At 42.8% G+C, this 22,935-nt stretch overlaps 1 protein-coding gene across 2 annotated transcripts in view; it reads left to right on the forward strand.

Moving 5' to 3' along the window:
- ephb1 (EPH receptor B1) overlaps positions 1–22,935 on the forward strand; it is a 151,418-nt gene that overhangs the window by 82,668 nt on the left and 45,815 nt on the right. For both annotated transcript variants that reach the window (XM_086043706.1, XM_086043707.1), the window contains exons 4-5: positions 12,425–12,580; positions 18,995–19,330. In XM_086043706.1, the coding sequence (XP_085899832.1) occupies positions 12,425–12,580; positions 18,995–19,330 (492 nt within the window). The remainder of the gene's footprint in view (positions 1–12,424; positions 12,581–18,994; positions 19,331–22,935) is intronic.

Below are 22,935 nucleotides of genomic sequence, written 5' to 3' on the forward strand. Positions count from 1 at the left end.
TCATTTCGCATGGCCTTTAAAAGCAGACGCAAACGCGGCGCCGTAACGCAGGGAATAAGTAGTAATGAAATAATCACATGAACGCGGAGCAAATTTACATTACATCTCGGGAAGACAGTGTCATTAAATCAATTAAGAGCTTAAAAATCACTTTGGAACATAGAGAAGAGTGTCGCACATTACGGTTCTTCACTCTGTTACTTGAGATTAATTTACACATCTAATGCTCAATGCTTGGAAGTCATGGACTGAGCAATCTAAACACAGTTGGGTTAAAAATAATACAATTTCCGGTCAAAAATGGACCGATCCACTACTTGGGTCAATTTGCGCCAACTTTCTAATGCACGCCCAACCCCCCCACCCCCAGAAAAGAAAAAAAAAGTGTACTTTTGTACAAACCAACCCCAAAAATGTGGCTGTTTTCTTACAAAACAACGTAAGAAGGTGGGTGAAATTGACCCAATTTGTGGATCGGTCCATTTTTGACCCAGAATTGTGTCATTTTTAACCCAACTGCTTTGAGACTGAGATACTGCACATAATTGCAAAGGTAGTCAAAGCCTTTCTATTTAGCCACTGGATAATTTGATCTCTCAACAAATCTATCCGTCGTTCATCCCGCAACCTGTGTGTTTCGACAGTCCAAGGCAGAAGGTGTCCAAATGAATTTTTTTTTTTTTTTTTTAGACACAAATGCAATCACACAAAACAAATGTATCTTTGCCAGTGTCATCGCTCAAGGCGTATTGACTGAAACTGCCAGATAAGGTCAGTGCTGTCCAGATTTGGACAGGTTGGGCGGCGGTGGATGTACAAACACACATGCACGTGCACGCACACGCGGTACTACATCTAAATGTTACGGTGTGTGTGTGTCTGTTTTTCTGGAGGAGGACCGAGCTTTCTGATAAGGTTATGAAGAGGTCGTTCCGATGTCAAATATGACATGAATATAGATAAGCCCTGCTTTCCCCTAACCTTTGTATGGCTTCGTGTTGCAGGTGCGATGCATGCCAACCAGTGGCGTCAGTGTGTGCTCAGTCATGAGATGGAACAGAATTTTTTATGAACACATCTGTCTTCGTGCAGCGCAATTGAAATAACTCCCAGGCGCAATCACGGATGATTACAGTGGCTTCTTAGAACTTGAAATGTCTGACGGGCACATTTCTTAAACCATAATATTGAACGGGAATATGTCCAGGAGTTGAACAAGACTCCGGATCCTGAGTAAAACTCAGACTTTCTGCTTCTCCAGACTGCATTTTTGTTCCCCTTTGACTCATCTGTAAAAAGGATAGTTGAGACAATAAACCAAAAGAGAAAATGCTAATGACTTTGGGCACCATTCAGAAATGTTAAAATAGGAAAAAAAAAAAAGCCTCTGTGCACAAGTTCAGCATTTAAGCAAAATCTCCGTCGGTTCCATGACGTGCACACTGGACTTTTTTTTTTTCTTTAGCTCACATACATATTAGTGAAAAAGAATTCATGCTAATCGACTGGCCGAACAAATTGGCCGACCCTTTGAAAAAAGAAGAACAGCGTCCAAACAATAAGTTATCTCGCTTCATTTAGTTTTCTCTATGTTAAACTATAGTTACTAAATAAAATGCATTTTCTGTTAATATTTTCGAGTTAGATGGATTCAAATGAATTCCAATGGGAATTATTGCTTCAATTTTTGTACGATTCAGTTTTAGTCCGACTTTTTGTAATGGATTATTCACTAAAACCGAGGTTCTGCTCCACTGACAAAAATCACTTGTATAAATTTTTTCATTATATGACATTATCTTCACAGTATTTAAGTGTTTTTGAATGGTAGAAATTTGAGCCCCTGGATGTGTACATTTTATTTCCATTGTTTCTTCTACCAAGGAAAGATTTAGTTCAAATAAAGCAGAGCTCAAAATGCCTCCTGGAATGATTGTTTCATTTTATATCTTGGTTTGAGTCTGATTTTACTCTATACTCAGTCTTACTCAATACTCAATTCTTACTCAATTTCTGGCATAGTAGCCTTGCGTCGCATTAAGCAAAAGAGCAGACAAAACATAAGCAGTTGGACATGTAAAGAGCAGCTCTCAAACTAGGGATTGTTTATACTGCTGTATTTGCTATATTTTTTTCACTATCAGCTACTGTCTTATTTGATTGGAAAAAAAACAACTTGGGGAACTACCAAACACCATTGACGCCCAGAACCACCCAAACGTCCCTCACGTCAAGCCCCACTCCACCACCTTGTGTTTGATTTCATGCACCAACAAGTGCATTAATGGCTGCAGACGCGTCACTGGAGTTGTGTTGGCTGATGTAAAAAAGTCACCCGTGGACTGGTAACGCTCTCTGGGATGACTGGAGGCAAGAATAAGCGGCGCTCAGCTGTGTGATCCCACCATGGTTACTTGTGTTTGCCAGAATATTTTCGTGTAAACACTGAATTACATACGCTCAATTAGGAATCACATTACGGCTGGTAAACAGTGAAGGGACTTTTGTTTCCCGGTGTGTGTCATTGTTCTCTGCTTGTGTTTAGTTGTGCTTAATTGCTCGTTCTCCTTCACCAGCCTTATTAGCAGGTGTTCAAACCAAAGCCAAGGGGCCCTGGAATTTCAGCATACATGGTTAGTTTAAGCTGTTTTTAAGACTCTGTACAACTACTCCCAAAGCATTTGAATTATCAGCGGTGGTTTGTTTACATAAGTGAAACAGAAAGAGGGATACACATGTTGGCGGAAATTCACTCTAAAAATAAAATTGAAAGTAAATGTCAAACCAAATCCTCTGGCAGTGTATCAAAGCTACTTGCCATGTCAAGTGGCATAGTACTGTTTACACCCACATGTCAAAACCAGACAAAATACAGGTGGCTGATGAATTTCATAACTTCCCATCCAAGTGTACACAATTGTGTTAAAGGCACACCTTTTATACCCTTTTACCCTTTATAATATCTACATTGTAAGAATCATTTATGAGTCACGTAGCATGCAGCGGGGCTAACGGTTAGCTAGCCAACTCTTATGCTGTTTCACTGAATCCAGTCAACGTCACTGACATCCAGGCCCCAACCCTATCAAACACCTCTGGAATGACTTTCACTTGTCTTGCCATCTGATTAAAACATTGTCAATCACTAAGCTAAGCAGTTCAATTTGGTCATAACTTTTCAATTGACGAGTTTTACCCGCCATTTTCCTTGCCCTTGTTTTTTCCCTTTGTTTGGACATAGGCAATCAACACGTGCAGTACCTTGTCAAGTTGTAATTAGCGGGACTGAAGTGCAGGCCATGTGCAGGTCTTCTACCTTACCAGACAGGAACAGTTTGGCATCATGGTGTGTACCTGGATCCCAACGACACCTTTTGAATCTCTTCCCCCTGCTGGTCTCTGACCAACCTTCTGTCGGCAAGATATGCTGTGTGCCTTGCGTTGCTGCATCTCCCCTGCAAATAAAATTGGACCTAAGCCAGTTTGCCAGGCCGAGATAGTACCAACACAACACTGGGTGATGATGAGTCTGTTTACAGCTAAGAAATTATATACTGCGCTTGATTGTTATCGTGCTTGTGCTATGGACACACTCACGCGCACGCACACACACACACACACACACACATACACACACAACTCATGACTGGACTTTTAGTGGAATCTGTGCCTCCAAGTCTGCTGGTCACGTCGTTGCCTCCTCCCTTTTCAAAAGGGATCGTGTGGGCCAAAAAGACTACTGGCTGTGAGGTTACCATGGCAACCGTCTGCCCATGAGGCGCTTGCTGTCTGCTAAATGCTGTCCTCATTTGGTGAACACACGCACACAGATCTTAATTTCTAACGGTGTGTGTCTTAACTGCCCACCGCACTCCTGCTTGATGTGTTTATTATCAGGCAGATTCATGATCCGGATTTGGAAGCTCAAACTGTATTGTCTTTAGTGGACATTGTCTCCAATTGTTATTCTAGTTCTGTAGCGGCCTCCACTGAAGTCAGTCAATTACCGGTATGGTTTTTTGTTGTTGTTGTTTTAATCAGTGAGGGAACAACAGATCTCGTAACATAAGTTATGTATAATCAAGAATTTACTGTTATCTACCTGTTTCCTCTCATTTGCCGCTTTGAGCTTCCAATATAGCGCCTCTTTTACGATCCAAGAAGAGCCAGAAATGCACTTCAGCACAGTATGAAGCCTAATTGGACGATACCTCGGCGTTCTCACAGGATTTAACTATGTTCCGTCACACTTTCTGCAGCTTTATATAACGCCATATTACAAGTAGTAATCTGTGACGACGGGTATCTTAGTCTGAGTTCTGTTTGGGGAAATATCCTGAGGCACAAAATTAGTTGTTTGTGCGAACTGTTGTGGTTGAACGTTTGGGTGCGGACGGGGGGTCGTGACACGGCCAGAATGGATGGATGATTGATCAGGGGGTGTGTTCTGTGGGAGGAACCCCTGAGCACCACCACAGAATAGGAGATGGACTACTTTCTGTGCTCTTTCAATCATCCTTTTATTCCTGATAAAATCTCTCAGGCCTGCATTCTTTCTTCTTCTTCTGTAAGAGATTAGAAGGTGACGACTGAGGGTAGAAGAGACTGACACTGACCAGACTTGCCCAATGAAGTCCCCACTCTGAACCCTGGATGCCTTCAAAATAGTCGTGGCTTGCGTGAGAAGTTACATGCATTGAAACTGAAGTGTCCTTCATTAGTCCTAGTTGACAAATGTAAGCAATTCATTCGACATGTTTTTTTTTTAAACCGCACCCTTAAAACGGGGTTTGCACCCTACTTTAAAAAGCTCGTGGGCTTTTTGTGCGGTTTCTGACAAGCCTTTGTTTCAAAGCTGGCCTTTGCCTCAAAGAAATGTATTGTGCCGTTCAATGACCTTGAAGAGAAAATGAACACCTGGGCTGGAGACGCATCTCATTACGTGGATGGTGGCAGGAAAATGAGCAGTGACGGTTGAAGAGGAAGACTGAATACCAATGGGCTCTACCATTGGTTGTGCTTTTGTTTTAGGATCTTTGCAGCCCTGAGGCTTTGTGTGCCCACCTCCTCTCTTTGACTAACAAACTGCAAAATAATGATGGCAAAATCCCCACGGCATATGCACCCTCCTGTGGTTTGAGCAGTAGAGTTGTCTCGTTGAGTGACAAAGTAACAAAAAGTCAAACAGGGGTCAACTGGGGTCTTAACCTAATCATAAGCATGCCCGTATGAGTGTTTGTGAATAAGGGGGGGTCTATATGTGACTGCAAAGTCTCTAAAGACTATGATCCATCCCATGTGATAAATGAGGGCCGGGGTTAGGGGGTGTGCCGGGGGGCAAGGGTTGTACTTACGGGTCAGTGACGCTAACTCACAACTCTTGGCCCTTTGTGGGTCATGCATATTTTATTAAGACCAAGTTTGGGGTTTGAAAGCCAAGACCATCCAAAATAGTGCATTTATTAGAATCTAGAAAGATATGTTAAACATGGTGGAAGCTTGAAAACTTAACATTTCTGTTGACATATGATGTAGCATGTAAAAATCTAGTATGGTAATGTATAGGTAAGGATGGCAATATATGGTGCAACTAGGATATCTCTTTTGGTGGTGCCTTCAAAGTCACCACTTCAGTAGGCTGCCGCAGACTGTCCAAAGACATTGTGTGACCAGTGCATCCTAATCTCAGTCCTAGCATCGTTGGATCAGTATTTATACTGAAGTTGACTCATCGAGTCATAAACAGTTGACAGGAATTTACATTTCCGTTACCATTTACAGTTGGTCCCTCTTCATTGGAAATTATTTTCCCAGAGGGACTGATGTACTGAACAATCACTCTGGGGCCAACCTCCTTTTGTGTACCTAAAATGCATTTGTTATTGTCAATGGTAAACCAGCTATCATAGCAGGTCCGGACTGTCTTGGTGTAATGGATAATGGATTAATTTCAGGCATATTTCAAAACAGAATCATTTCACCACTACTCTCCTTGCCAAAATGTTGATCTCATTCAACAACACCCGTGTCATCAAGCATGAGGGCAATGACATCTGTAAGACTAACAACCATAATCAAAGGGGCCTGAGTAAGGTTAAAAAAAATATTTTCAAATTTTCTGGCAAAGATAAACATATTTATAACATTACACAAGTCAGTGGTAATGACATCCATGATAACAATGTCATTAATCCATTGTGTACTGATGAGGTTGTTCCAGGAGATGTAAAACAAACCTTCATATATGGTTTACTCCCCGACGAAGGCTTGTATGCTTAAACACCTTTTTTTTTTTTTTTTAATTTAAGTTGACTAAACAATAAAGCGAGTGCCTTGGAGTTTCCTTAGTTTAACCCTGATACTTACTTTAAAGCTATGCCACAGGAACAAGTCAGATGAGGGTGAACTCCGACTACTGTAACCTTGATTGGGTTGAGTAGGAAAGCCATTTCCGAAACCATCTTGTTTATAATCCTTTTCACTGGCTGCCTCCGACTCTCGACTGCAATTTTTCATTTTATCCTCCATGCGCCCGCTTATTCTTCTATGACAGCCTAATGTAATTCTTATTCGGCTCGACCTATAAATCCCACGTCTCCAATTAATTCTAATTCTTATGGCCTGTGCGCGTTTTGCAACAGCGAACGCATGCGGGCAATATGACACGGTGCCACTGTGCCTCCATGTATGATGCATGGCAGTGTGCACTTCATTATACGCTTGGCAAGAATATGGCCCAGTCCAACCTCTGGAACCCAACTCCCGGCTCCACACATCAAGCTATTATGGAAGCCTGCTGCTGGAACCCGACTCTTATTGCTAATGCTGTTATGTAGAACACATATTGGCAAATCAACACATCATTGTAGAGTGGGAAAAGCGAACAACCTGTCTTTTGGTATCTGAAGTTGAGGAAAGCTTGGTCAATCATTGACAGTTCAGATATCAGCAACGCATAACACCTGGTCAAGCTGTTTATCATGGTTAGCTTGTGATGAAATGTGCGCTGAACAGTGCAGAAGCAACACTAAGTGTTTATTGCAACAGGTGATGATGTTACTGCAATTTCAATGGTAAAACAGAAGAACTCAGATGTGTCTAAAGGCCCTGATAGACCAAACTGATGTCGGAGGTCGTGAAGCGTCGTGGCGTCTGAATGCGCCGTCTGTTTGGTGTAGTGGCCACCGTCGTAGTGTTGCAACCCGTCTGCGTCTTGGAGGCGTTTGCGTATGTTGAATTGCCGTCGCTGGTCGTAACATTTGGTCACTCGGATTGGCTGTTAGCTAGCAAATCAGCGCGCGGAGCACCAACGTGAAGTGACAAAGGTGGAAAAAACAGTGAGCACGCCTCCGCTGCCTTCATCTTCTTAAAAGTACAAGAGTGAGGGTTGACAATGTAAGTATTTCACAATACCCTGTCAAGAACGTGATGGTTTACTTCGCGTGGGAGTTCAGCGTGAGCGAATAATATAGCTGAATGCATTGTTTACGTTTTTATAATCCGCCCCCGGCCAACAGCTTTCCGGTTAGATTTTTCTAACTATGACAAATGGTGACTACCGCCGCCGATAACATGGAAGGGAATTACATCTCACATATGCGCAGAAAGTACTTTAATGGTCAGCGTCGCTGTCTGTCGTTGCGGTGTATTCCTCCAGCGTGACGTGCCGACAGCCGGCCGGACGCCACAGCGGGTAAGCGTTTGTCACTGTTGGCCAGCGTCTTTTTGGTCTATCTAGGCCTTAAAGGAACTGCAACAAACGTTCTGAAAGCAAACGTTTTGCGGGCATTAAAGTGTGGAGCTCTCACTATCCCTTAAAGTCGTTGGAAGAGCTAGCATTTTTTCCCCCCAGATCTTTCCTTACAGCTACATTGCTTGGAGATTTGCAAGTGGTGTGCATAAAATGTATTGGGCATTTATTTATTATTTTGTTGATATACAACAGAAATACTTTGATTTAGGAAATCAGGAGGTTGTATTTGTAGCTCAAAAGCTTTTTTTGCCCTCCGTTTCTCTTGCTTGCTGTGGTGGAGGTAGGTCAGATGATTTATCTGACATTCTTGCTCCTGTTGCAATTAAAACATGACTCAGTCTGTGGTTTGATTTAGAGGCACTGGCTACAATGATTCAGATAGTACCCTTGTTTTTTTTTGTTTTTTTTTACCTCAATACATATAGTGGTTCGAAATGTGTTAATTATTCGGGTTTTCGACAAGTCATTGAAAAATCAGAGAAAACTCTTGTTAAAAAAAGTGTACAAACCCTCTCGATACCAGTAAAGAAAAGGTCGGTTCAACCTAACTGTCAATCAATGGGCAGCCAAACAACAAGAAACTTGGAAGAGAAGAGAAAACAATACCTTACCGGTGGGACGGGAAAAATGTGTGAGAGGGCAGCACTGAAATGAGAAAGAAAGGAGGAGAGAACAGTGCTGGGGGATCTCTGTGGAGACCACTTGAAAGAGAGGAATGTTGTGTTTCTGGATGCGGCCAGTTCAATTGTGGGTTATTTTCCCACAGGGGAGACTAATTGCTTGTTGATCTAATGTTCTATCCTCCTCATGTACCTGAAAACCAACACAGCCGGTGAGTGATGAGTCCGTATAGGACAAGAACTCTCGGACTCTTCTACTCCAAATATTCCAAAATCAGATCAAAATAATGTTGGACCACTTTCAAATTAAACGAACCATCGCTTAGCCCACTGTTGCCTGTTCTTTGGAACCTCAATGGATTTGCTAACGTATCGCTTTCTTATTCTCTCCCAACTCTGTTACCTTGCACCGAGAAGCCTATCAGTGATCAGCTATGTAATGAATTTAACGGTCGGATTAATGCACCTATTTTGTCTCAGTCTGGGAATGGGCCTCATCAAAGAGTATGATTGCATGATTTGTACAAGAAGTCGAACAACAACTCTGTTTAGATTTTAGATTTGTTTCATTGTTGTATTTAAAAAACAACAGCAGATTTTGCTTTTGTTACAAACACAATGAAAAAAAGATACTGGTCATTTTGTTATGTTTTTTTTGTGTGTGAGTTTTCCTTGATATGTACAGTTTTGTTCTTGTCTTGGTCTTGACTTCAAAATGTTTTGGTCTTGTCGTGGTCTCGACCTCCGAAAGTCTTGATCCCGTCTTGGTCTCGATACTCTCTAGTCTCGTTAATATCTTTGGTTGGCGTAGTCTTGACTACGACACTATACTAAGGTATTGTCAGGTTCACACCAAGGGAGACATTAGTAAACAACGCACACAATGAGGAGAGAAGACACTCTGCACAATATTGTCTTTTTTCTTGCAAGGAGAGCGTAGGGAAGTGTACTATTACAGTTCCTAAAACCCTCTACCCGGCTCCTGCGCCTCCTCCTCTCTTTTTATTTTCTTAGGAGGCCCTGATTACAAAGGTGTTCCAGCTCTCAGGGAAAGGGGAGTGAAAGCAGCTGGAACACTCTGAAATTGTTATGTCTATGTGTGTGTGTGTGTGTGTGTGGGGGGGTGTGTGGGTGCGTGTGTGTGAGCCATTAACATTCATATGTGGAAGCAAAGCACATCAAGCAAGTTGTGCCTAGATATGGAAAAAGCTAAAGCTAATAAGCTAAGCTAATAAAGCTAACAAGCCTAATAATAATCCAACACATGAATCATAACATACATTATTATTCTTACATTCGCCCCTGGTTTTATATAATATAAACCAGAACATATAGCACAACTTTTACAGAAGTGTTTCATTGAAAATGCTTTTCCCAATACTTTTTTTTTTTGTTTTTGTTCATATAGACTAGTGTCTGCCTGTAAATCGGTTTGGAAGTAGAGAACAATGCGTGTGTCCATATATTTAGACCCTATTCAACACGGAGAACAATGTAGAACAATCTATTAATTTTCTTCCAATTTCACAAACACCCTTGATTTGCATTTGATCCTCTTGTAATGGCTGATACCTCTCAAAGTTCTTGCTATCGCAGCTCTTTATTTCCCCACGTGGCCAATGTTTAACAGTCTCAATATCCTTGTATTAGGAGACACGTCCTGTACAATCGGATCTTATTAAATACATACACATAGAGAAACTACGCTGGCATTTATATTGCTTTCCTGCAAACGCTGCAAAACTATGTACATACACACACAAACACATTTATTCATGCGCCCAAGATAGCCAGGGTGCAATCGCGGCATTGCAGTTTGTTTTGCTCCTTGTGAAGCGCGGCTTTAATCTGCCTCGCAGCTCCTGAGGTTGTTTTTATAAGCTGTTTGCGGTTGTTGGGGTCTAGTCCCGTGTGTACGGTATGCATGTGCGCGTTTGTGTGGTGACTGGGTCTGAGCGGTGTTTTGTGACGAGACATCAGGCCAGTCAGTTAACGTGTGTCTGGCGGCTGCATCGAAATATGGCAAACACTTGCTGTTGGGTGCAGTGGCCACTGTATGTGTGTGTGCGTCTGGGCCTCCTTATTTTTTCTTCACCCAGTTTCTTCATTCACGCTCAATATCCTTCACCAGAAGCTCGCTCATCAGTGATAGTGGTTAAAGAGAAGGGATGGATGGGTTATGTATGCTCTGTCATTTTTAATAGAATAATAGATCGGCAAGTTGATGCATTTTTGATGAAGCGTGCATGAAACCGTAAAAGCTCGTTTGATACATGGATTTGTATATACTGTACTGTGCTGGGATTGCAGCATAGAGTAGTCCAAGATAAATATGATTTGTGAAAAACTCTATCTATGGCCCCTTTTTGTGCCTCTAATTTGATATACCATATTTTTCTGACCATTATTAGGTACACCATCTATGAACGGGTCTATTTTACAGTATGTTCATACATAAGGTGCTCTGGGTTTCCGAACGTTTGCCGCTAATGTTATACATCAACGGCTACATTATGCCGCCGTCTCTGTGTGACTCTATATCTTTGCTGCTGTAACACTGAAAATTTCCCCATCGTGGGATCAATAAAGGCCTTCTTATTTCTTATAAGGAGTATTATTTATAAGACCATTTTGTTACTTCTGTCAACTGAAGATGACATTGAAGTTGTTCAGGGTTCAGATAACGACCAATCATGGCTCAGCTTCAGAAAACAGGTGAGCCCTGATTGGTCGTTATCTGAGCCCTGAGCAACTTCAATGTCATTTTCAATCAACGGAATTGACAAAATGGCGGCCCCCTGACGTGGCTAATAGTGGGTGCATTTTGCTGCTTAACTTATATTCCACAAACGCAATATTAATCACAAGCCGTATTTCATGACCTCTTTAAAAAGTGTTTTTTTTTTTTTTTTATGCATACACCCCTTGCATACAATATGCTTTGATCTTAATAGCGTCCACCTTCCTCTTATATGTTGTATTGAAAGTTTAATTTGTCAAGTCCTCAATGTTGCAAATTCATGAAACAGGAGGATCAGTAAGATGTTAGATTAATTAATTTTTTTACAGTCTCCCCCATGAGGGGCAGCGACGTCATTGCGTCCTCCAGCATCAGGAAGGCGGCGAAACCATTAAACATTTATCGCGGTTATTACACTCGGCAAATCCTTCTGTGCTGTGCCCGTCTCCGCTTTGCATTCTTTTGGGATGTGATGGTAAACAAATGAGGTTATTGCCTCGATTCCAGCGCTCATATCATCCACAATAATCTTTGTCCTCCGCGGTGGCCTTTTCGAATTAAGGGCTAATGGGTTCTTTAAATCCACCACAGCTGACTGACAGTGGGCCACCACCGGAACGTACAGTCGTCCCGCGGGAGGCCACTCATAATCTAATAGTCATTGTGCAAACAAAGCAATGTCACTGCCGCCTGTCGATGCAAATCTGATTATGAAACTGTGACTACCTCACTTTGCTTTTTGGCTTCTAGACTTTGTTTTTGCCAATGACTTGATGGCTTTGAGGAAAAAATATATATATATATATTTAAATATATATATATATGACTGTGTATTAACCTTCTCTTAGAATATTTTGCAATGTGTGACTACAGCCAGCTGTCAGCTTGGTTTGATTTTTGCATGTCAAAAAAGGAACCATGACCAGCCTTTAAAAGTTGGGAGGTATTATCCATTTTAATTTTTTAACACAATAAATCTTACTGTGCGCACAGAAAATTGCATAGGATCTCTTATTCCGCGTCTTGACCATAAAAGTGACCAGATAACTGACAATTTCAAACAAGATTGTGTGACTAGCTGACAACACCAATTATTCCGAATCCGTTTTCAGAAACTGTGAGTGGCAGAAAATATTGCCTCTAAAGAATCATACATAATAAAATCCACTTACACTTACCACTTACGTCTCCTGTCTGTCTCGGTCTATTTTCAGTCAGGTTGAAGGCCGGGTACATCATCCTTCTGGATTTATGTTGTGTTCTGCTGTTCTTTTGTTTTTCCCCCCTGAGCCAGTCTTTTTCTTTTCCCAGCATGCCCACCGGGTACTTTCAAGTCGACTCAGGGTCCTGGTCTGTGTCTTCAGTGCCCTCCAAACAGCCGCTCCACTGCTGAGGCCGCCACCATCTGTGTCTGTCGCAACGGTTACTACCGCGGTGACGCTGATCAACCAGACCAGCCCTGCACCAGTGAGTAGCTGACATGACATAAACGTTCTGACAGTGTGTCACCTAAGCATTCTAGTTTTAACCTCAATGTGACATAAGATCCTAGAAGTTGATGTCTCGCCGTAGTTGACCTCTACTTCTTTTCGGTTTTGAAGCTATGTCAATGTAATGCAATAATTTAACAATCGCTCCAAGGATCGAATTGTCGCAAAACATTTATTTATTAAACAGACAATATTTAGTATGCATATGGTGATGTTGGAGTCCTAAGGCCACACTTTCACATTGTACTTTGCAGTGTGCGGTCACGCAAGCCATTCATTGTGTATGCGCTACAGCTGTGCGATGACGAAACGTTGTGCTTCGGCGCCACAACGACAAATAGTCCTGAATAGCAAAATGTTCTTTTAGGGTAGCCAAATTAAAAAATGCTCAATCCGGGCTGCGGCGCAATGTGACGGCGGACGCCGCATCCGATAGGAGAGTTGGTGGCAACGTTATTTTTGAATATTTTAGAGCGGTGTAAGAAGGGCTTTACTATTTTGAATCTGCTTACCTTAACACATATTCTTGTTACAGAAAAAAAGGCCACAAAAATTAAGAAAAATCCAAACACGAATCACATACCTTCAGTACTTACTGGGCTTAGGTGGCGCATGTTAGCCATCCATTTTGCATAGCTTGAGATGTTTTTTTTCAGGACTTTTTAGAATAAATATTTGTAATTCTCAAAATGTACGATCTTCAGTTCAACTTTTTTATTTCCATTGCAACCTTGTAAATTTTCTGTCACTGACGTTTTGGCACTCACCTTGGTTAAAGTTCCACTTGGTTTAGTTATAACAGTCTTTTTCTTTTCTTTTTTTTTGTCTGTCTGCTGTCATCTCCTCAGAAAATGCGGCGTAACATTGTCCCTATTTGTCGGAGATCCAATAAAGCCTCTCGCAGCATCATAGTTGACTTATTACGATTAACAAAAAAAAAATCGGACTTCCCGCTGTCCCCGTTGCTACGCATGCCCACCGCAGAGAACTATTAAAACTGCAAAAACTGTATTTACCTCTCTGTTGCTCTTCTCACAGCAGGTTAATAATATAATTTTGCATTTGAGAGTTTTTATTATACAATCGTATCTAATGGGACCTTTTATAATTGCTCTCTACTAGTGAATCTAATGGGCATAAAAACATGTTTTTTTTTTTTTTAAATCTCTTAAAATAAATGCCTTAAGGCTGTGGAGTAGCCCCTGTGCAGCACAGCTGTCTGCTTGGCTGGTCCAACTGCTCCCCAATGAATTCATCCACACCTTCAGGCTTTCGAGCTTCTCTCATCATGTCTGGCCTCCCTTGGCACAGCACACAACACATCTCTGGTGATTTAGCGGTTGCTCCATCGAGTACGCCATCTGCCTGTACCTCGAGGCCCTCAGCTCAGCCCAAGCCATCTTTCCAAGAGGTCCTAGGTGGACTTTGTTGCACTCGGATTCCTTCGGTTTCTAATTGCAGCCTTTCTTGCTCTTTTCAATTCGACCCCGACACTTAATTGCTTTAATTGTGCCCTCGTCTTCATTGAACAGCGCAAGTCTAAGCTCACACTTTTTATGGTATATTAAACATGATTATTAGCCAGGTGGTGTAGTGTTACATGCTGTTGCCTTTTGAACAGACAGCACATGTCGATTCCTGGCCAGTGCCCAAATAACTAGCCACAGCCGGACCCAAACGGGATAATAGATGGGCGGGTTGTATCAGGAAATCCATGGCGCATCGAAACGGTGCCAAAAAAAATCACTTGAGTGAGTCGCTGTGGCGACCCCTGATGGGACAAACCGAAAGCCACAAACACTTATTTGGTTATTCATAGTAAAAAAAAAAAAAAATACATTCCTGCAGTAGATTTATTTTGGGTACTGAGCAAATCTAGGCTCTCAATAATTCTTTGGTCATTAATGTAAGAGTGCTATGAGTTTTCAATATCAGAGGTGGGCCTTTCGTCAGTTTAACACTGACAGACGCTCGTTTTGCTGAGAATTGACGAATGACGGTACACCTTATAAAAATGATGGACTAACAAATGACGTGGTTTTCATTCGTCAGTGTCATCATCACTAACCGCTGACGGACGCCCGTTTTTCTGACATTTTTCGGAGGACGGACTGAATGACTTTACTTAGACACACCGATCACTTATGGAGACATGAAGGGTGGTCACGACGGAGCCATGGAATATTTGGATCAAACACATTGACAGCTTTTGCCCTGGGCTGCGGTAGCTCAGCTCCCGGCTGCAAAGTGCTGTCTTGCTAATATTCCCAAACTCACCGAATTGTTATCTGACCATCCCAAGTTAAAGCAAAACATCAAATACACCTTTTTATAGTAATTTTTTCAGTGTATTGGGGGAACGCGAGCGATGCTTTAAAATGTCAACTGACTGATCACTCAAAAACTGCAATTCCTCCTCGAACTCGTGTTAAAGGACCTTCTTGCAAAAGCATATACAACACTTCTCTGACTACAGAGTAGAAGCTTAGCTCGATGCTGCGGCTTCCCTGGATCTCAGCAGGGGTAGGCAGCGAGATCATTCTTGTAAGAATCTCTTCAACGCAGTCGGGCCTGATAAGAGCAAGCATGTAGTGCAAATCAGGCCCTTCTGTGGCAAGCAGAAGCTTTTGCGCTTTTTTGCAGGCCTGCATCAGAGGGAGCTGGTCCCTGTGTGCTCCAGATCGCTCTGATTAGCTCGCTGACGGATAGTCCAGCGCCTGGCTCTGTCAGCAGGGAGCTTCCCATCATCGCATCCTCTTGTTCAACTACCCCCACCCCCCCTTCCAGAGGGATAGGCCAAACCATCTCATCGCTTCACCATCCCCATCTGCCATCTTCTGTCGACTCCAGCCCAGGCCTGAAAGAACGGTGGCAGCGGAGAGTCTTGTGTCTCACAACACACCCACTCCCTCACAGCTAACTAACTTTGACACCCCAGTCAGACGTTGCCCTGCCTCCCCACGTGTCTTATTTGGAAAAGAGAAAATGCGAGAACGGTGCAATCAGTAAACATTTCCGCGGGCCTGCGAATTGATTTTTATTTTTCCCCCTTGGTGTGTGAGTCAGAGGAAGTGTGACAAGCTGAGCGGTAGCTAAGGCAAGTCAGGCAGCGGAACCAGTGCTGATTGGGTCATGAGGGAGAATAGATGCACAAGCACTGTGCTGCGAAGAATCATACGAGAAAAAAAAAAAAAAACATGGGAGGATCATTCAAGGAAGGGCTAATGAGGAAGATACTGTATAGGTACTGCATGCGTGTATATACTTGTATATATGTACACTATACTGTACCTTATTGACGGTGTCAATCAAAATTGAGCGCTATTTGCAACGGCTGAAACTTAACACAGCTCTTGTATTGGATTGCGCAGGTGAAGCTGATCTTGGTGAGTGCATGCGTAGAGTACCAGCCGGCCACCTACGCCCTCATCTCTGTCTCTCAGACACCCACAAATTATTAGTCCTCATAACATGCTGTATTTGAGCTCTCACCAACCCACACAAACGTTCAGCGCTCCTTTCGGCCACTCTGGCTGTGATCGGTATCGGCACACAGGGACCTTCTGTTGCTCCCTCGTGCCTGTTTCGACAACACAAAAACAAACAGTCTCGGAGAGCAGAAACACGAGGCCCCGGCCTTTCCAAGGGAGGGATGAGTAAACATTGTTAAGGGTTCATTTTCGACACCGAGGCACTCTTCGTATTAGCATCCGGGGAAAGGAACTAGGTTGTTGGTTTTTACAGCCTCTGTCAAATCCGTTTTCACTGTGGGGACTGCTCGTAACACACCTTTGTCTCTTGCAGAAGCCAAAGGACCTCTTCGTATACTTGCACAGGCACAGAACATCATCATTTTCGTGGTACCTAAGCCTTAAAGCAGAAGTCAACGTAAACATATTATTTTAAGAATATGTTCCATCCAGGCCCACTAGTTGAAACACAGCATTTTGATTAATATTGTGTTTGTGGAATATGAGTTAAGCAACTAAATCCACCCCTTTTTAGCCATCTTTGGGGGCGGCCATTTTGTCGACCGAAAATGACATCACAGTTGCTCAGGGCTCAGATAACGACCAATCATAGCTCGGCTTCCGAAAACAGGTGAGCCGTGATTGGTCGTTATCTCAGCCCTGAGGGTCGGTGATGTCATTTTCAGTCGACACAAGTGACAAAATGGCCACCCCCCGAGATGGCTAAAAACGGGTGGATTTTGCTGCTTAACTCATATTTCATATTAATCATGTTGCCTTGCTTCAACTAGTGAGCCTGAATAGAACATATACTTGAAAAAAATATGTTTGCGTTGACTTCCACTTTAAGATCACACACATTTTTTATTTGAGATTTTTAACAGAAAAGAGATGCAATACCTACTGTACTACTAGTCCAGTCTTACTATTTAGTGTCCCTAAATGCAAAGAAAAGCAGTCAAAGCTTCTTCCTGTGATCCTATTAAACCCCGGAAAGATCACCAATCAACATATAGACAAACAACCATTGAAACATTCACACCTGGACAATTCAGTCTGGATAAACAACCTAACATGCGCTCTGTGGAATTTGAGAAGAAGTCGGCGTACCCTCACAATCACAAGGAGAACTCCCTTGCCTTCCAAATTGTGTGTCTGTTTTGCTTTTTAACAGCACAAAAGTCAATGTTTTTAAGAAGAAAAGTGTGCCTTTTGTGCATAATCTAATTGCCCAGATGGAACACAAAATACATCTGCACTGCAATACACCCACTCACTGGCCTTGAGCGTATGAACTTGCTGGTTGCACTGGTTCGTCTGATTTCACGCTTAAATTAACGACCCTTTTTCAACACAGCTATGCTGGATATGATGATATCCCTCCCCTGAAACACTAGATAAATGAACGAAGTGTGTCTCTGAGCATAAACAGTTGTGACTGACATGGCCAAATGAAGACCAGCTGAGAGCCTTGAGGAACCTTCCCTACAAATTAAATCCTATGGTCAATTAAAACTGCCATGGGCTCGCTGTACTAATGGTCTGCAAATCGCTGGATAAGTGGCAGTCACATCTGATTTCCAACGTCATTCCAGCACATGTGTAACTTAGCTGGAGCCATGCAGGAAAACAGGGTGAGGGGCCTGTGTCACCCTCTGAATGGATGACATAAGTCACAGTTATTTTTCCAAGGGTGTTTGAATCACACAGATGGCGATTGAACATGAGAACAGACCAGCTCGGGCATATGTCTTCATGTCATGCGCGCTTTCCACACGGGCAGATGTTAATTCCCTGATGTGACATGACGTGCCTATAATGCGGTCGGGACACTTGTTGCAGTATGTGGCCTATAGCAGTCCTCCCCATACACTCGCAATTACGGTCCATTCCAACAGGTGTGTGGGGATGTTGTCCTCTCGGCCAGACCATAATGATCGCACCAATGAGGTCACACTCTCCCTGTCACCGATATCTCATTGCTTGAGCGTTGAGGTGGGCTCCCGCTTTGTTCCAGCTCCAGAGAGTAATCTTACAAATCAGAACAGACTAGGATTAATTGGGTCAGTGTCAACATATTATGTGAAGAAGCAGAAGTGGGAATTCCGTCAGACTCAGAGTCGATGCCGATATTTGTCAAAATGCCAAATATCGTTGGGGATGAACGGCCCGGGCCGATAATCGGTCCGTCCGTGGAATTGGTTCGTTCAACTTCTTTTAATATAAAGGTCAGACTTCGCAGGGATAAATATCTTTCAAATCTGGTCTCCAGGGAAGCCCTACCGAACCTAAGCAGCTTTGGCACTGTGCTGCTCTGTGAATGACCACGCGTGCTATCTTAGTGCCGAGATATCACCGAGCGAGCATCTTGAGGGTGGCCCGCATGCAGCCAGAAATCGACGCCGTCATTTGAACTCTTAAAGAACCGTACCCCATTTGGGCGATGGCCGACAAGGCCTCTTTTTACGCAGCCGAATCTGAATGCGCCACTCGAGCAAAGCACTTTGTTTTATCGTTGTGTGATTTTTCCCATGAATATCATTTTGGAGGTTTTGCTCCTGGGGAGTGAATGGGAGCGTGAATCTCCAGAGCCACTTGGATAAGAATACTCCATGCAACACTGCATTTTGCTAAATAACCAATGTTTGATAGACACAAACGTTTCCCTGTATGATCCCTCTGGGTGTGAGGGGAATAAATTAGCATTCCAATTGTGTTAAAGAACGAGGCAAAAGAAAAAAGTGGCCTTTGCCAACAACACATTACACTAAATCGACCCAATTGCTGAGAATTGCGCAAAATAGAATTTGTCCTCTGCGACCGTATCTTTTATGTTTCTTTAGAGTGACTCATTGAGTAGTTCCTTATACAAATCCAGGATTCATCAGCCTTTAGCTTACCCGTGCCATATGTCTCTACAGGTGTCCCGTCCAGCCCAAGGAATGTCATATCCATAGTGAACGAGACCTCCGTGATTCTGGAGTGGCATTCTCCAAGGGAGACGGGCGGCCGGGGCGATGTGGTTTACAACATCCTGTGCAAAAAGTGCCAGGCCGACCGGCGCGCCTGCTCCCACTGCGATGACAATGTGGAATTTGTCCCTCGTCAGTTGGGTCTGACCGAGACCAGGGTCTTCATCAGCAACCTGCTGGCGCACACGCTATACAGCTTCGAGATCCAGGCTGTCAACGGCGTCAGCAATAAGAGCCCGTACCCGTCGCAGCATGTGTCTATAGACATCACCACCAACCAGGCTGGTAAGTGGCTGCGGTGACAAGGTGTGCTGAGCGATGAATAATGGAGTAATTAGCCTGCAGTCATCATTTACTTTATGGTATCTGTCTTTGCTAAACATACAGTATGTAGGCCTTGTCCTTCCTTGCAGGATAAAAGTAACATTTTCAGTTTCATTGCACGCGTGAGACATTTAGGAGACATTTTTTTTTGCACAATGTGCATTTCAGTGTCTCAGGGTGGCAGACTGTGGTGCCAAAGGGGTTTTACATAGCTCAACTGTGAGTACTGGTCGACTTGAAGCAAAATGGTAGCTGGTTATAGGCCAACGTACATTATATAAGCTCCCTCACTTGCCCAAATGAAAACAAAGGATTGGAAATGTGATATTCCAAGCATTTCTGTGACAGGCGCCACCATTCCTTCCTTTGTGGTTTATTTCCAGAGCCAACCAATGATAGCTATAGTCCCACTTTACCATTTTTATCAAGGCGTTCAAGTTGCCCTTGTTTTTTAACAACGGTAACAACATTTAGAAATCCTCTGTCTTTTTCTCCCTTCGAGGCTCACATCTGCAGGTTGCAGGCTGACAATGCTCTTTGTTGTTTTCCTTGGGTCTTTGCTTAATGAGACTTTGTTTTGAGCACAACGCCGCACAGAGAGTCTCCACTTGGGCTGCCACCGAAGGCTACGCCCCACTCAAAACTGGTCTGTAAATTTTAAAGAAGAAAGCCGACCCAAAAATGTTCTTTCCGAGAATATACTTGATGCAGCCCCACTAGTTCTGATTAATATTGTGTTTATGGAAGACGAGTTAAGCAGTGAAATCATCTCGGGTAGCGTTACCAGAGCCCTGAGCAACTGTGTTGTCATTTTCAGTCGACAGAAGTGACAAAATGGTCGCCCCCAGAGATGGCTAAAAAGGGTTTGATTTTGCTGCTTAACTCATGTTCCACAAACGCAATCAGAATGCCATGTTTCAACTAGTGGGTCCGCGTAGAACATATTCTTGAAAAAAAATATGTTGGGTAAATACATGGATAGCTTCTGTTGTCAGGTTGTGTTGCAGGGTTTTCAATCCTGCTCTCCCATCTACAGCACGCGTGTGGTTGTACCTGTGGTGGAGCTTCAGCCGACCATACAAATTGACCTTCAGCCTGTGTTTTCGACACTTTCTGCCATTCTGTTTGTGCGTGTGTCGAAAATGTTGTGTTGTCTGTCCTTTCCTGCTGGGGCCTTTTCATGCTCCTGTTGGTCTTAAACATGCGCTGGAAAGGACACAAATCTATAAGGCTTTCATGGTAACGTGGAGTTGCAGTGAGGTGAAAGATGAGCCAGAGTTGACGTATAAGGTGATGTAAACACTTACGTGTTTGCCTTTGGTGACTCACTTTGTCAAATTGTCTTGTTGTCATGCACCGTTGCACATAGGGCTGCTATCAAATAGCCTAGGTACCAGAAACATGGAGTAAATTTACCTTTTCATACCCAACACTGACTGGACATACTATACTGTACGGAAGGGAGTTTTTCATCCGTCAGTGAAATCGTCATCCGTCACTGAAGGGCCGTTACTCCGTCACTACGTGGATGCCCGCTTTCTGGTGTTTTTTGGTGGGAACTACTGACGGACCAACGGGTCTCTGATGGACTGGCTGATGCACTGCCGGACTGACGATTACAATTCAGTTCGTCACGATAAATGACGGACTGACGAATAACGGACGGGTACCCTGGCCGCTGACGGGTGGTGAATGACGACCGGCAAAATACAGTCAAACCTCTGCTTGAAATTCAAAATTCTGTTGATCTCATTTGTAACAACCGTAATGGGGTAAAGGTGGAATCAACTTAATGAATAATTTGACGGTTAATTTAGCCAGACAGTTTTGACCCGCACGCATCAGTCAGATGTGCTTCAGCAACTGCAGTATATCTGCTCCATACCTTGTTCATAATCCAAAGATGCTGGCAACTTTATTTAATAAAATCAAAACAAACATTGCTCAGCTCTTTTTCTGAACAGTTTGGTGAGTCCTCACAAGTCTTCAAAAAAGTGAGGGAGAGGTGTGTGTTTAATCTGAAGATCGTTATGGGTTATGAAAAATGTTTTAATTGGTTGTGCAAACAAGAGAATACAGAATATCTCATTGGATTAAAAAATCCAAATCGTCATAAAATGGACTCATGACGATAGCCAGCATAATATATTGGTCAAATGAACGAACTATAGCTGATGTCAGTTGATGAGAAGTTGGAGTATCTTCACATGCTCTTCACACAGCACAGGTCCTTGTTTGAAATTGATGAAGGGTTCTATTTATTAGAAATTTGAAATGTGATGAAGGATTTCATGACCAACTGAATTCAAGAATTAGTCAGATGGCAGACAACCAAACAGTGCAACACTGACGGTGAAGGCGAGGGAAATGAGAATGAATAGGCCTTATTACCAGGGTGGTCTATAGCGCTAACAGGCTAATAGCATGCTTGACAGATAGACGGAGACCAAGAAATGCCAATGTCTATTATCGAGCTTGGTTGCGGTAATGAAGTGTAATCTGCCATGCGAGTGTCCCGCTCTTTGTGGCCTTTTGTTGCCAGGTAATTGCATTGCTCCTGTTACACAAGGGGACGTTGACGACGAGGAATTCTTCATGAAGTATATTAAAATCTTGCATATCTTTACTCAGTTTGGTCCACAAAAACGTGTTGTCATGGCAGCTGAAATTGTTCCCTGCAATTATGTATTTCATTGGAATAAAACCTCTTTTGGCATTTAATTGGAACCTGACACGCCAGATGGTTTGTTTCATAAAGCAACTTCTTTCATAAATTATTCTGGAAGAGAGCCATGTGCGAGGAGAAAGAAGCAAACATGGAAGGTTTTTAGATGAACGTTGTCATTGCTATAAGGGCACGCTACTCTAGCATGTTGGTCTGCGGCACTGCTAAGGATTCAACTACAATCCTCACTTGGGATGTGCAGTTGACTAATTTTCCTTGATCGACTATGTAGAGTATTAATGATCAATTATTCTAATTGGTTGAATCATCTCTATGGGACATTAGGATCTATCTGGATTCCCTTGACGCTTACGTACAGTCCTCCTCCCATATAAATGTTCAATTTCTGTGGTCTCGCTGCATTGCCTGATTTTATTTTGCAGATGTTTGCTTTCTTACAGGAGTTTGCTTTGATTGTTTTATACTGACACCTGTTCTTTAGACTGAAAAGTGGATCGACGGTACACAAGCTGAAGTGCACTCAATTTTGCCTCAGTCGCCTGAGGTTATGATTAACAACCAATTCCACACGATCGGCAAAGGATGCCACTTTGTTGATGTTGCTTTACCAGTTTAAATCTTTGCGGGATGAATTTGCAAGATTAGATATTCTGACTCCCTGAGGGTATGAATGTTATTGTTCATCTTTTGCTAAAGAGCCATGTCTTTTAGTACCAAGGAATTTCTCCTTAAAATGAAACTGTGTTAATATTGTCAAAAGTTTCAGCTGCATCAAAGTCAGAATCTCATTATTTAATGAACATCAAAAAACCCTACTGCTATAAAGTTCACCAGGTACTGTAGATCATTGAGAGCGATTATCCGACAGTCCTTGTCAGGA

Source organism: Filicampus tigris, chromosome 10, assembly GCF_054856515.1.
Source record: "Filicampus tigris isolate MCC_2025a chromosome 10, RoL_Ftig_1.0, whole genome shotgun sequence".
Taxonomy (NCBI): Eukaryota; Metazoa; Chordata; class Actinopteri; order Syngnathiformes; family Syngnathidae; genus Filicampus; species Filicampus tigris.